General features: G+C 50.4%; 1 protein-coding gene across 1 annotated transcript in view; it reads left to right on the top strand.

Moving 5' to 3' along the window:
- The first annotated feature begins 2,473 nt into the window (after window positions 1-2,473).
- The window catches only part of NR2E1 (nuclear receptor subfamily 2 group E member 1), an 88,132-nt gene continuing 74,605 nt past the window's right edge, over window positions 2,474-16,000 (top strand). Inside the window, exon 1 of the mRNA XM_069606552.1 lies at window positions 2,474-2,805. Coding sequence (XP_069462653.1) covers window positions 2,781-2,805 — 25 coding nt within the window. The 5' untranslated portion in view covers window positions 2,474-2,780. The remainder of the gene's footprint in view (window positions 2,806-16,000) is intronic.

The raw sequence follows: 16,000 nt of genomic DNA, 5'->3' as shown, positions 1-16,000 counted from the left end.
ACGCTCCTGTTGTGTGTTCTAACGCTAGTAAAAGTTCCAAGCCGCGTTTTAGGAATGCTCGGGTTATTTTATTCCTTCTAATATTTAGTCACACCGTTGTCCTCTTAACACTTGGGGCCTGATTCACAAAGCGTTTTTCAATGTGAATCGCCCATTCAAAACCACTTCGTGAATAAGGCCCTGGTCTCTTTTTCGCTCTGAGGCAGGGGATCTTAAAGATGCAGAAATACATAATGCATGATGAATGGGTGCGAAAGAAAAAAAACACCAATGTCCATCTTGTAAAATACTGAACACACATTTGTTAATCACTTGAACAAACATGTATTTACAATGCAGTTTTGTAGCTTTAAATGAGTGATAACATGCAACTAATGCCTGCTCTCCAATATAAAGGTTCCGGCCTGCAGTAAATAAACAGTGCACCATAAATGTCTCCCTATAATCTAGTGGCCACGAATTGACAGAATATCAGTACGGATAAAGAAACCAGAAAATCTACTGATCTCTTTGATAGTGTGTTGAATTGACAGCTGATGTTCTGTTCAAAGCATTTACGCAGTGTGCCGGATCTGGCAGGATACATGGTGGCTTCACAATTGAACTGTAACAAGAAGTGTATTTACAGGTGCTTGTAAACGTGATACTGGACCCCCTACCATACGCCAAACGGATATGACGTCAAGGCCAAGTTCCGTGACCAAATTGAGGAGTGACATCAAAGTCACAGTCTCATCGTGAAGTCACAGAACTCTGAGATAAGTTGCAATATCCTTTTTACATTTGGTAGACGGTGTTATTTCTTTATAATACTTGATCCCTCTTCTATCCCCCTCACTATTTGGTCTCACTCTCTGGCTGATGCAGGATGTTTTCCATTTGTTCATAACTTGGAGAAACGTGGAACCTGTCAAGGGTTTAAAAAAAACACTAATGTGCTGCAACCAAATAGTGGAAGGAGAATTAATCCAATGGATTTGAAGCCACATTTGTGGTTTAAAATAAGTGTCAGGAGGCAGAAAGGTGACAACATGAGTGCACTAAACTCCAGCAGTGTCCCAAATAAACATATAACCACAACTGCCTGCTATCAATAGCAGTGAAATATCACAGACCACTCAGAAGAAAACATCTGTACATCTGAGCACTTTTTAATTTCATGCTTTAGTAGTGGCTGGAATTCACATCACAATCCAGCCGCAATGAGTTATTATAGTTGGACAGTTGTGTTACTTTCGCATTAGAGCAGAGTGTTGAAGTCGCAACTAGACTGATAGAACAGTTTTTACATGTTTTGCGGTCGTCCGTGTATTCTGTAAGTGTGTGTTTGTGTGTTTCTTCAGTAAGGAGTAAAACGTCCAAGTTAACCATACACTATCATGCATACACATCATGCCCCGCACACACCCAAACATAAACTTCACACACGCCTGCACTGCACTGTACAAACACAACACACTAACACTGTATGTGCCTGTGTTCAGTAGGTTGACAAAAGGCAATGTAAATCATACACAAGCATACATAAATGCACTTCACTGCAGACACCCAAACTGAAAATTCACTCGGACATGCATCGATCGCACTATACAAACACAACACACTGACACACACAACAGGAGCAGAGATCAAACACGGCACGCCCACACAGCTACAGAACTACTACAGACATACGACACTTGCCGAGGTCAATATATAACCACGAGGTGTTACGTGGGGATGCTTAAACTTTCACCGCCGACCCACAACCTCCGGCCCCCCTATACATATATGAACAATACTAGCCTCGATGTGTACATTCTGATGGAAAGAGTGGCAGTTTTTTGACAGGTATATTAACTGTTTTCATTAGCAAAACATATTAATCGGGTTCTTCGGTTGGTATAGGCGCAGAGAAAGACCAAAGTCAGCAAGTGCAAAATGCGGCTTTCTCCACGTATAACGCTTCTCCCTTCCTATAACGCTCTTGACGCAGTCGGTGCATCATCGGCGCCTGGAAACTGTCCGCTCTCGGCACCGCTCTTACCTCTGATTATTTTACAACAAATGCTTGAAATGACACCTCCACCTATAGGGGCTTCTGGGGAGCACCCGCCGGCGCCCGTCACCGCAGACAGTGCTTGGGAGCCGGCGGTGGCAGCCCCTACCGCCTGCTGGATGTGCCATTCATATCATTAGCATCCCCCTCCTACCGCCTCCCGCGCAGCGCTGACGTCCCCACGGAGTTGGGGACAGGAGGGGAGAGCCAAGTGGGCAAAGTGGGGGAGCCCCAGCCGCCTCCTCCCCCTCCTGTGGCGGCTCCTCTCCCTCCGGATTATTATTATAGGGGCTGCAGCTCGAAGCAGAAAGTCACACGCCGGGGAGTGAACTTCAGGGCACCTCTGGCTCACCTCCGAGGAGCAGCAGCCCGCCAGCCTCCCTCTAATCTTCGGCGCCCTGTGCGTGCTCTCTGCTCTCGGGTGCTTTATGAATTAGTATTAGGGCTGCCATACACGTGACGCAACCCCACGTCCCCCTTTTCTCCTGGCTCAAGGGGATACTGCAAAGGAGTTGTCGTTTTGGGAAATACAAACAAGAAATTGCGTGGCCAGTCAGCCACCCTGGTCGGCGAGAGAGCCCAGGTGCTGCCGTGGAGGCGCCCCTGCCCCGAGGCTGAGTGGGGCATAGTAGGGAGGACCTTAACTAACCCGGGCAGGCCTTCACAGGGCGACCGAGGAAAGACCCTACCACCTCCCCCCCCCCCCCCCCAAAGACCGCCGAGAATCCGCAGACCGGACAGGATGAGCAAACCAGCGGGCTCAACAAGTGGGTAACGTGTGCGTGGCGGCGGCCTCGGGGCTGCCCTCGGCTGTCCCAATGTTTCTTCCTTTGCTTGGCTTTTTAGAGTTTTTGGTTCATTCCTCCTTATTTGTTTATTTTGTGTATTTGTATGTTGTGTTCTGTCTGCTTGTTTCGATTTTTGTTACGTTTTGCATAGTTTCTTTTTCGCACTTTCCTCTGTCCCCAACTCTTTACGAGGTTTGTACGCCAATCGATTTAATTGAAGTTAAAAAAGTGATCACTCGCTGAAGAACTCTCACCTCCTTTAGTCGAGGGGGAGGTTTCACTCTTAGATGTGGGCCCCAGTATGCACTTGCACCTGCCTACTCACCAAGTCAATGCTGTGTCTGTCGATATAGCGCCAGTGGTACTCGGTATTACAGACTCGCGTGCACTTTGCTCTCAGTGGGAAAGCTGCCCGTGTCTGTGCTCAGCTCCCAGTAGATGGCATGTAGGCCGCTTTTTTTTCGATAGGTTTAAGTTTAAAGGGCATCGACTCCCCAAATCTGTCACTTCCCATGGTGATTTTTTTAAAGACGTCTTAAGCGGCACGTGGATGGTGTGAGCAGCGCAGGACCCGGCGGCTTTTCTCTGTAATTCTTCCCAGCACATACCAGGGCCCGCCAACGTCCAATAAGCCGAGAGAGGGCAGAAACAATTTAAAAGTCACATTTTCTCCCTGAGATCCTAATCCACTCATAGCTAGGAATGCAAAGGAGGGCCGCGATGGCTGTTTGCGAGTCTGCCTGTGAGACGCGATCCGCATCGGCCTTCACTCTTTTTTGTAGCTTCTGCCAGTGTCGGGGGGCAAGGACAGTGACTTTTTCAGGTTCCGCTGGGGCCACTTCCCAGCTGATTGCCGGCCTTAGCACATTCCTTGTTCATTCTTTTCGCTTTCATTTAATTGCAACCTAAACACAGAATAAAAGCGCATCTGCAACAACCCACCGCCATCAGATCTGGTGCCAGTAAATACACTAGACATAGGATGCCGAGGAAGTCAACGCGCGTGTGAAGAGCCGCCAGGGACCCCTCGTCCCATGCGCTGCAAGCAGCGTAGGCCTCACTATTCCGAGGTCCATTTCAAGACGCAATAGCGGGTCAGTGTTCATTGGCGGGCTGCTTTGGGGTTCGCTGTGAGTGTGCCCAGGAGGAGAAACACCTGCCAGGTCTGCGGAGTTTGGGGCTGCGCGTGCACGGGGTGGGTTGACCCCCTCTCTCTACTCGGAGTCTGGCAGGGCCGAGTTGTTGGCCTCGGGCAATAGGTCGCTTATACTTAAGTGTGCGACTCCGTTTTAGACCAAAAGGCTTGAACTGAAGAGAAAACACGAATGTTGTGTGGTAAATCGCAATGTTGAAAAAAAAGCAATCCGCGATTTTAAAATGAAGAGGGGGCCTTTTAGTCTATGTTGTATTGCAAGGGCGGTTTTTTTGCCTGTTTTTCTTGATGCAAATGGGTACATGTATCCCAAACGTATGCTGGGTGATGCTCGCCTCTATATGTCTCCCTTTCCTGGCCTCCTCTGATGTTTACCCCGTTACAGGGCGCGGTGCGCGTTCAGAAGTCACGGCAAGGTTGCCCCCCCCCCCCCCATCCCTCGGCGCGGCGGCCCCGGTGTTTCCGAGGGCCTTGGGAGGAGAAGTTGCGGCCGGACAGGTCAGCGCAGCTTGGTGGGAACTCCCAGAAAGCGCATTGTGCCGCCGCTTAGCGCGTCACCCAGGTCCCAGGCCGGGACCGAAAGGGATCAGCGCGTATTCTTCGACCCGGGGGATTTCTGCAAAAGTCAAAAGGGAGGAGGGCGAAAATCGCGTTTGCTACACTTCAGTGACTCCTGCGGGCGCCAGAAGCTTAGATGCCCCTTGTATGCCACGGAACATAAAAGAAACGCCATTGGCGCTAATGATTCCCGATCTAGCACTTCTGTGAAGATGTTAGCATTTTTTTTATTTTTGGTTAACATGACACGCAGTTAAGCTTGCGTTTCTTTATGAGCCCTCACGGTTATTTGCACCCACGGACAATAATGGCCCTGTCGCGTCGGTTTATCACAGGAGGCAGAAGGACCTGTGTTTCTATGCGCGTTTTCTAGGATTGTCTGTGAATTCTTGTGGATTTAAAGGGCGATTCATATTTCTGTCATAAAAACATTTATTTCAAAATACCGGTGTGGGGCTGGTAAATAGACTTCCGCATCGAGTGAGCGAGATCCAGAGAGGGAGATGTGAGCGGATTCAATTACAACCTTTAATTTAGTTCCTGATGCCTCCGTTTTATGACTCTCGAACGCTGCCATCGACGTGTCTTAATAAGGCACTTCAAAATATGAATTGTAAGGCCCGGGGAAAGATGGAAGGTTGACTGGCCATGCATTGTGACATGCAGATAAAACGCAGTTCGCTCAAGCGGGTGCATTAACCCACTGGGCTATGTTGCAGCTTTCAGTATGTCATATGCAAAGGGTTGTTGTTGCATGCGTATTTATTTAATATACGACTTTCACTTTTTCTGCACGCCCTCGAAACTAGGGGTACCTGCAGGAGTTAAACGTTTGCAACATTAGTCATTGGCAGCCCCTATTGTGCAGAAGTGCAGCGCGCGTGAATTCATTGAAAATGTAACGCGAAAGGGTGGGTGGGATACAGATATTCACATAACTTTTCCAATGGGGTTTTGCCATAATAAAATAATGCTTCTGTGAATTAGGCCCTAAGTGTTTACGGTCCGTTCCCAAACAAAGAGCGCGAAGGAGCGAGTACAAGACGGGCTTTCAAAGCCCCCACTTAGGGAAGGATTGGGGCAAGGAGTGTTGGGACGGAAACTTGGTTGGCGTCTAGTTGTTGGATGCCTGCAGAGCTCTCCGCCGCTGGTAGGTGCACCTGTACCGTTAAATGGGGGGGGGGGGGGCAGTATGGAGGGGCCTGTGTGGACACGTGCGCTGGAGAGGTTACCTCGGCCTCCAGTCGAGTTATGCGCCAAGGACAGCGCCCCCCCCCCCACTCCGAAGTTTGATGTATATCTTCCAGATCCTGAGACAGCCCTCCCCACCCCCCGCCATTCTGTGTTGGGGTTTCCCACGTGCACTGGTATATGGGGCCTGCCAAGGCTCCCCCTGGCTGCAAGGCTGGGCCTGCCCTGTAAATGCACCCCCACACGCACTCACACATGGCCTCAGGTAGAGGGACTGGGCCTGCGCTGGTGCTGAGAGTCAGCCTTGCCCCCATTCCCCGCCGTCGCATAGCCGTGCCCCCCTGCTCCCTGCCTGGGTGGCGGCAGACCCCGTCCAGCGGCCCCGCAAATCCCAACTGACTTCTTTCAGCGGCCTCTGACGGTAATTACAGTAATCGAAGCTGCCATATATCCTTAAGCAATTACGGCACACAAAAAGGGCCCGGGAGCCCCACGCTGTGCCCGGCTGCAAAACCGTTTCCCTGCTGAAAAGCAGGGCCTGCGCCTAAAGGGGGCTCCAGGGACCGCTGAGGAGACGGGCACCCCTCAGCTATCCCATGACCCGGGCGGGTCAAGGCTGGCACCACTCGGTGCAGTTCAGGGCTCCGTTCATGCTGCACAGTACAGTAAGTAGGGCAGTGCATCCCTGCCTCCCGGTGCACGGGGTCCTAAACTGCACCTTGATGTAGCATCTACAATGACCCTGGGTGATATCGGCGCCAAATGCAGAAGAGGCAGCAGCGGCAATGACCCAGAGCTGCACCTGCACCCAACAGCATCGCTCCCAACAGAGCGTTCACACAGGTGGCAAGCTCGATAGCCAAGGCGGCAGACCCCGGCGAAGGCCATTATAGCAGCACGGGGCCCCAATAGCCAAGGCGGCAGACCCCGGCGACGGCCATTATTGATTGATAGCAGCACGGGCCCCAATAGCGCCACAGACCTCGGCGACGGTCATTATAGCAGCACAGGCCCCAGTAGCCAAGGCCGCATACCCCGGCGTCGGCCATTATAGCAGCACGGGCCGCAGTAGCCAAGGCCGCATACCCCGGCGTCGGCCATTATAGCAGCACGGGCCGCAGTAGCCAAGGCCGCATACCCCGGCGTCGGCCATTATAGCAGCACGGGCCGCAGTAGCCAAGGCCGCATACCCCGGCGTCGGCCATTATAGCAGCACGGGCCCCAGTAGCCAAGGCCGTATACCCCGGCGTCGGCCATTATAGCAGCACGGGCCGCAGTAGCCAAGGCCGTATACCCCGGCGTCGGCCATTATAGCAGCACGGGCCGCAGTAGCCAAGGCCGTATACCCCGGCGACGGCCATTATAGCAGCACGGGCCCCAAGTCTGAAACGCGTGGCACTGTTCAAAACTAGTAACGATATATAAAGGCACCCGACTGCAAAGGGCGGGTGCAAAATCTCAACAGCGGCGTGTGTAATCTCCAGGCTGAGGTTACAGGCTCAAATGCTTTAAAACCAGCTTAGCCGTGTTATATACGAACTTTATCTGCTAGTCTGCATTGGCCCGTTTCTACTCCCTCGCCTGGTCCTCTTACCATCGGCATCTGTCACCCGACTCGTGTATACGACACTGCGGTAGCAAAAACTACACCCAAGACCATGAGCCCAAGGAAACTACCCAGGCCCTCTTTACACGTGACAACCTGGGGCCTCTGCGCGAAGTTTAGCAACACTCTGAAGCTGGCAGCCCTCGCTTCACACATGCACAGCAGAGCCCGCTTTTTAAACGCTGCGACTCCAGTGTGTGAAGTGGCGAGGGGGGCCGGTTTAACGTGCGAGAGGGCAAAGGGTAGCCTCTGCGATGAGGAAAAAATGCCCCCCCTGGCATCTGGACCGGGAAACTTCAAGCTGGTCCCAAAGAAATACCATGGGATCGAGACCGGCTTCCTTCCTACGGAACGCCTTTCCTCCCGTATTGGGGAAGCACAACTCCGCCAACGGTACTAGAGGGGGCAATGTTATGTATTTACTTTAATACTGGAGCAACCCCAGTGTTGGCAGACCCTGGGACCGAGCCACGAGAGATGTGACGAGGATCACACAATGAGGACGCCGAGCTAGCACCGCTCATGAAAGCACATCGCGATGTCCCTGTTTTTCGTGCTTTCTTTTTATGCGGCATTCATCCGTTTGAACTTCCTACATTCAGTTCTTTTTAAGCCATCCTTGTGGCGGGCAAATGCAGAACTCGGAGGTCAGTTTAATTCTGCCTGCACGGCGATGCTCCATTTCTTAGGCAGAGTAAATTAACACAAATATCTTAATGGCTTATTCCAAAGCATGGACACCGCTAGCCGTCCCTCGGGAACTGCGTGTTATATATGCTAAATGCACGCTGCTTAAAAAACAGGCAAGTGCAGCGAGCATTTGACCGCTTCGTGCACAGGGCGGAACACCAGTAGCTGTTTTAAAACTTAGACGTGGCGTGATCGGAAGCAGGTGTTCCTTTGAGTGTATTGATTGAATTACCCAGCACGTATCTTGTGTTTGCCACAATAAAATCGCACTGCCACGATGTACACATAAAAACACAATTAGCTGTGAGTGCACCTAAGGCGTTACGAGAGTATTGCGTGCTAAGTGTGAGATACAAGATGGACACGCCTTATAAGATAGCTCTGTGAGTTCGGTATGTGTAGCTGAGCCGGCCATCCTTCATGCTGTCACAGGTTGGTGATAGGAAAGGATTGACTCAGCATTTCATCCTGGCAGGATCGACATATGTGATGCCATGGAAGTGGGCTCTAAAGCTAGTTTTTCTGCAGCTCCGTGAAACGGCAAAAAGCGCAGCAACAAACTACATAAAAATAATACAGGTATTCGTTTTTATTAAGAAATCGAAAGTGAAGTCTACTTTTTTTCAGTGTTCATACTCCGTCCAAATTGAGTCTTCTGGGCGCTAGCCAGCTATACTTATTGCCTTTTCGCCCAATGATACGCGCTGTTGTGGAAAAGGTTCTGAATGAAGAAACGGTCTGGCTGCATCCCACTACATCAAAGACAACGAGGCATTGACGACGCATTGTACACGTTTCGAAGCTTACAGGTGAGGTGCATTTTTTGCAAATAAACTTTTCAGAGAGTAGGTAAAACCTAAGATTGAACGAAAACGACCCGTGGATTTTTAGATAATGGCAGTGCGTTATCACACACGAAATGCCCCTGTTTAGTGACGCCTGGACCCTCCCGCAGTTCCTCTCTGAGCCACTGTCAGGTCTGAGAAGTCTATTCGGAGCTCTCGCGATGTCTCAGAGGGAGCGCCTCCGTGTGCAGTCTCCATGTGCGTAACCCTGGGAGGGCCAGTGACAGCCCAAGCTGGCGCTGGTGGGGTGGGAGGGCGGAGACCCCCTTCCCCTGTAGCTCTTGCGTGATATCCGAATTCCCATGCTACCCTGTTTGCCGGGTCACTGGGGAATTAATGGGCAGGTGGCTAGTGGGGCTTGTACTTACACAGGCCCCCGCATCCCCCCCCCCCCAACACACACACTCGCGCTCTTCCAGCCTCCCACTCATGAGCTGCTGGACTCCCGCCTCACCAGCCAGGGGTGCCCAAAGACGCTGTTTAAAGATTGTGTTAGAAGTTGTCTCGCCCTCGCCCCTCCCCTCCACCCACTCGCCTGGGCACAGCAGCTGTCCGCTTCGTTTAGCGGGGAGGCCAGTGGCCTTCTCTGTTTGGGGGCAGTCAAACGAGCCTCAATGGCGGAATCACGAAGTTAACACGTTACCTAATATGCCCATTGTGTGGCCGGGCACCGCTCCGGGGCCGGTGGGAGAGGAGGCGCCTGAGCGCCGGGGCATGCGGGAGCCAGCCGCGGCCCCCCTCCTGGGATAGAGGGACGACCCGCAGACCTGCCCGATCTCATCAATTCCCAGGACTTCCTCCGAGTCCTTCAGTATACAGCGGCAATTTATTTACACCCTACATTTACACCAGTAATTTACACCTGAACAATATGTACCCGAGAGAAATACAAATGCACAGTACTCTGGCCTCTATGCTACGGGCACCAGAAGGGTAGGTTCGCGCCGCGTTTGCTAAGTTTCGCTCTCCCTTTCTTCTGTGGATTTTACTCCTGGGTAAATTAGACATCTGCATTGCGGGGGAGTACCACCTTCCGCTTTGTGAAGCGACCCTTTACACTCCTCAGTTCGAAGTCCCCATCCACCCCTGTCTCTTCTCTCCTCACGGATCACCGCAAGGCCGCGGCCTCGTCTCACTTCTATGACATCTTACTTCCCCAATACCCCTCCCTATAGCTTTTCCCCCCAAGGGTCTATATTTTATCTGCTGCATCAGCCCATACCCCTTTATTTCCCCATTCGCATGCCCCCCCCTTTCTCTCGTCTACATTTCGGTTTCCCCCTCGGCTCTTCCAACCGGCCAGGGGTCGGCCTAAGTGCCACCTAGATAACTAAGATGGCGTGGCATTGCTGCCCCTCTATTCTCTCTATCTGTTGACTTGAGCCCCCTGGTTTTCATTATTGTCCATTCCCCGCGGGGGACACAGTGCGCGGCGTCCAAAGTGTCCAACTCCGAACCTGGACCCCGTGGAGACCCCGTAGAGACCCCGCAGTCTTGGCGTGTTCGCGCAGCTCTGTTACACCTCAGCTGCCTCTCGCGCATCACCCGCAGCGCCTGCTTCTTTCCCCCTTCATGTCTAGTGCCTCTTGCTCCAGCATCGCCTTGCTTCCTCGCATACACGTGTGACCCCCCCCCCTCCTCCCCTCGCATTCCTAGCGCTCTCCCACCAGGATCTGAAAGGTCGGCCTCTAGCGCTGTATTAACCATATACCCATCTCACCGCCCCCTTTACCCCAAGCCCGGTCAACAGGGATCATATTTAGGGGGCGGGCGGGGTAGGTGGCGACAGGCAAAAGAAGGGGCGTATCACTTACACGCAAAGGCACTGCTTGGGGTGAGCTTTTTGTGCGGGCATGTATGAAGTGGACAACGTTACAGCAGTCGCACTTCAGACACTGGCATTGTTTTGAGCTTTTCCTTGGAATTGGTGATGCTAAAGTGTAGGAATTTCTCCTTTAAAAATGTGTGCACCCATAGATTTAGACAATGCCTTGATTCTGGGAATGATATTTCATATTAGTATAACACGGAGTATTACGGTGCTTAGAAATAGGGAGTGTGGGATGGGACACGTCATACAAACGTGGTGGTGGTGTAATTAATGTGATATTTTATAACGGTAAAGGGGGCGGGAGGTGTCTAGATAGCATAAGACATGTTTCGTTTTAAGTGCACGCTGGATCCCATGGCATGCTGCCATCCAAGGTGATAGTTCAGTGAGTTAAGCGCTCACCTCTGACATGTGCCAATATGCGAATCCAAATCCTGTCCCGGCCTGCATCTCCTCACTGCAGCACTCGTAGGGGTGGTGCCAACTGTGTGAAAGGGGAGCGCTGTTTATATCCCCTACTGCCACCCCACTACTACGGTACCCATGTATCATACACCAAATAGCACCTGTTGGATGTTTTCTTTGTTCAGTTTTACGTTAGGGCTGAATGCAGTACTGAAAATAAGAAAGAGTGATTAGACAAGTCTACAATGCACATGACTTCAAACACTTAAATATGATCTCCTACTGAAATACCAACTCGGTTCCCAGATCATAACTCATCTAAAACGAAGACCTTTAAAGCTGAGACTAGCGGGTGATTGCGGGTGCGCCCGCACGTGTGCTTGTGTGCTTAGCACTGTGTACCGAGGACGCGGGTTATGTTCCCCACTGGACAACGTAGAGCGATCGCTCGCGAATCCTTTATCGTCCGGTGATTGGCGCGGAGCTCCGGCTCCCGGGCGGGGGGCCCCCCTCACTCTTGAGCAGGGGGCCGCCTGCGTTGCATGCGGGAAACATTACTGCTTGTTATTAGGCGCGAAGGAAAAGTAATTGGGGGTGAAGAGGGGCAGACAAAGTCGCATTACAGAGGCATTTTAACTTTTTAGTGTTGCCTGAAGCATCCCAGCAAATATGTTCTAATACAGAGACGCGAGGGGACACCCCACTGGAGTATGTTTGGGAATGTGTTATTGTGTCTGTGTGCTTGTTGTAGACACTAATCATTGGTATTTATTTATTTATGCCACTCCACAAATGTCTAGATTCTTAACTAACGGGTGTTACTGTTACACGACGGCGTTCATTTTACCGAACACGGAAGGGGGTGCGGCCGAATCGGCCCCGTGGACGTTACAGCCCCCGACCAAAGGAAGCAAACACACTTCTATATAGAAATGCAGAACTGAGTTCATCATCACTATCCAGTAAAACCAAGTGCCAGCTTGTCGCGGATGAGTCAGTCCAGGAAAAAAGACCATGTCCGCGGAGAAATCGGAAGGTAGGATGGAGTGCAACGCGACAGATTTGGGGGGCGGGGGTCGTGCGGGCGGTATTGGGGCAAAGTAAAAATCAATAGAGAAAGAAAGCAGAGGCGGAATAAAAAGAAAGGTAAACGGATGCTTCCCAGCCGAATAAGCAGCGAACGCTGAATGAGGGGAAGCACGAAGCAGGAACGGGGTAGCGTCCGGTGTACTGAAAAGCACCCCCACAATTCAGGGAACCCTCCCACCACCCTTCTCAACATGATGCTACAAAAAGACACAGAGGAAGGCCAAGAAATACTGCAATTAGAAACATAGGAAAAGGATAACGGTTTGTCATTATATGTAACACAATTAGGAATAGGAGCAACATTACAAAGATCGTTCTAAAAATCGTCATTTAAACACAGCAATAATGTTCTCGATTATAACACCCGCACCCCCCCCTCCCCCCGCCCTTATCCTCCCCTTCTCCTCTCTTGTAGCGTGTGTAGACCGTCGGGACTGCCATAGGCTGTCGAGCAACCATCTGGTAGTCGAACCTTACTTGTATTTTTTTTCTTCTCTCTACTTATGAGGGGGTTGGGGTCCTGGTTCGGAAGCAGTGTTACAGGTTGTTTAATTGTTAAATGCTTCAAAAAACGTCTGCACTCGGGAACATTGAATGTGAAGATTGTTTCAGCTAACGGATGTGGCAGCGTCATTGCTGTTACTTTTGGAAGAGACTGAAGTGAACGTCTGTAGTGGCGGGAGAGGCCCGAGGAAAACTGCAGGGCTGCCTAAACTGCGAGAAACAACATATTCTCTAAGGAAGATGGCAAGACAGAAGCGAAGAGGGGTGCTAATTAGACCAGATTCAAAAGAAGTTTCAAGCCACCCATGTTTTCTCGCTCACCCCTTTCAACGCCGCTGTTTACATATTTGGCGCTTGCTGCCAGAATCCTGGGACTCTATAAGGCTGTAAACACCAGACTTCACTGTAACTGAGCAGGACAGGAGACATTTTGCATACATGTTTAGCCTTTCCGTTTTAGTCCTGAACACCAGTACTTAGTTACGGTTAGACGTGGAGCCCATCGTGACTGTAACAAGAGTAGAACTAGGAGTACATTTTTCGGTGCTTGCAAGTAAGTGATCTAGGCATTGGCAAGTACTCGATGCCAAACCTCCCTCCCCTTACTCGCAACCCCTTTTTTTGACGCCACAAATTTCACTTCTCCAGTGGTAGAAGTGTACCAAAAAAGTTGTGGCACTATGACTCAGGAGGAGGACAGAGTAGGAAGGAAGGGAGCAACATGCAACACGTTTTTCCACGGTTGCAGTATTGCTGGTTGACAGCCAATTGAGTTGAAACAGATTTCAGTTTAGCTGTAACTGATATCCGGTGCTAAAGTGGAGATGTGTGCTTTAACTTCACAAAGAACAGTTCCGTAAAAGTGAACATTGATGCAAAAGTAATGGAGCTTTTAACAGTAAAAATAAAAATAAAAAGTAGTGGAAGGCTGCTCCCGACCATTCCGCTCACTTCGACCACTGCATAACCTTTGCCCTTCTTGTCCTGTGCCTGGACCCGGGCTTAGGGTGGAAGACACCGCTGCGCCAGCCCCCACACTGTCACCCTACCATTAAAAAGTGTAGAGGCAGCGCCCGCCTAGTAACTGCATAGAAAAGGTGGGCAGCAGCCCGCGCACCTGCTGAAAGCGCGCAGGGCCTTGTTTGTAATACTAGCAAGTTCACGCCTGACATACAATTCCACTATTCCCGGCTTCTCTTCCCTCCGCCCTACAATACTGTCACAGAATGTCCTATTTCTCAGCCTCACCTTCACCCCCCCCTCCCCCACTCCCCGCCAAGCGAGAGGCAAGGAACGTCTCCCAAGTTTCAATGCCCCCCGTCTTGCTGTGGATAGGCAGCTGTACAGAGGGACGTGTTGGCACCACACCTGCAAAATGACACCATTCGAACACGCAGAGAGGTCTGGCAGTTCCCAGGTCCGGACATGAGAGGCGTCGTATGGACTGGCACTTTTCTGCAAGAGGCCCCCACGGTACTTGGAAATGATGTGACCGCTTGTGTGGAGATATGACATGGTTTCACAATTTTGAACTGTTTATGTCCCCAATACGTTCAATAAGCCGTGTGTAGGTGGGAGTTAAATTGATTGCTGGTAATATGTGAACATTGTGTATTGTTTTGTTTTTTTAATGGAGGAATCTGAATGCAATGGTTTTGTTTGGCATCCGCGAGGCCTTGATTCTAGGCAGGCCACTGGTGCGCGAGCAACGCTGTAGCGGACTCCATCCATCCATCCATCCACCAATGATACTCTCCAGCCATACCGCCTTCCACCCTGGCATCTGCTCACGTGAAATGCCCTGCATGACCCGAACACATAGTCTTTCCACAGGATGGACACCTGGCACTTTCCTACTGCTGCTACCCAAGTGCACATAAGATTAACCGCAAGGCTCAACGTTTGCACTCCCCACGAGCCGCTTGCTAGTGAAAACTTGACTATTGGCGAGTAGGAAATGGGGTGCTGAGTGTATGTGTAGAATTGGTGTGGCGAGTGACATTTTATGACAGGCTAGACTGAGCACCATGGTAGGAGCATGTCTCTGAACCCCCCACACAACACACTATCCATCCACTCAGGCACACTCTAAGAATGTAACTTGCCACCCGTGTACTGAGCTCCCAGGCTGCCTAGAACTGTGCATCAGTGCACCACAGGACAACGTCCACATCTCCACCAGTTATACACATGTCAGATATGCGCTACATAATTGGCAGTTAACGTAATCACCTCACCGTATACAAGGTCATTTCTTCGCAATATCTGTACAGTTCTCGTGTTGTGTTGTACTGTAAGCCTAGCTCCGGCACTGCATGTGGCCATTGGGTGCAGGCAGCGCCACACATAATGGAGGCCACTGTTCGGTGGATTAATGGCTCCCTTTAATGGAGTCATTCCAGAACACTACATAAGCGCAAACAAATACATTTTATATCCTATACTTTCTCTCTCCATGTTAACCAATCAACGCCTGTCAATGACTGCACGCCCTCCAGTGGCAGCTGGTGAATTTTTTAATTGGAGGGGTGTAAATATTTCCCATGAATAGGCACAAGTCACATGGAAGCATTTTATAATGGTGCAATCCCATAGCAACATGCTCCATGAATCAGGCTAGTAGAGAAGAAGCCTGAACTAGCCAATTGTTATTTTGAGTGGAGGGGTTTTCCCCTTCCCCAGGACATTTGAAAAATAACAGGCTACAATGGTGCTTTTTTCAGCACAGTTTCTGTGAAACATTTGGTAAAAAGCCACCCAGTTCGCAATCGGTTATGCAGGATAACACATGAAAAAATTCAACAACTGCAAGTCACCAACCTTGCACAGGAGCATTTTCCAACACATTTTCCCACAATATAGGTCAGTATAAAAACATGTTCGTGTTAGTTGTGCCCATGTATGTCCATACTGGCTGCATCAATATCGGTAAAGAACATACTCATGTTGACTTTACACATAATGCCAGTGATACTATAAGAAAACATGTCCACGTTGACCCTGCCAATATTTGCCACTTTCTCCATGTAAGAACCTACTTCTGTTGACTTTGTCTCTAAGCATGCCATGTTACAGTAAGAAAACAATGTCCAGACTGGCTATGCTAAAGTAGGCCAGTCTAGCCACGTAAAACGCTTATTATGTTTGATTTAGCCTTGATTCCCAATACAAAATGCCATTCCACAGTAAGACTATATGGTCAGGCTGACTGCACCAAAGCAGGCCCATCTTGCCACGTAATAACACTTATCATGTTTGCTTTATCCTTGATTCCCAGTATAAAAGAATGCCATGCCACATTA

This window comes from Ambystoma mexicanum, chromosome 4p, assembly GCF_040938575.1.
Source record: "Ambystoma mexicanum isolate Mex_15411 chromosome 4p, UKY_AmexF1_1, whole genome shotgun sequence".
In the NCBI taxonomy this organism is placed as follows: domain Eukaryota; kingdom Metazoa; phylum Chordata; class Amphibia; order Caudata; family Ambystomatidae; genus Ambystoma; species Ambystoma mexicanum.
This window is presented reverse-complemented; position numbering and strand designations above follow the sequence as displayed.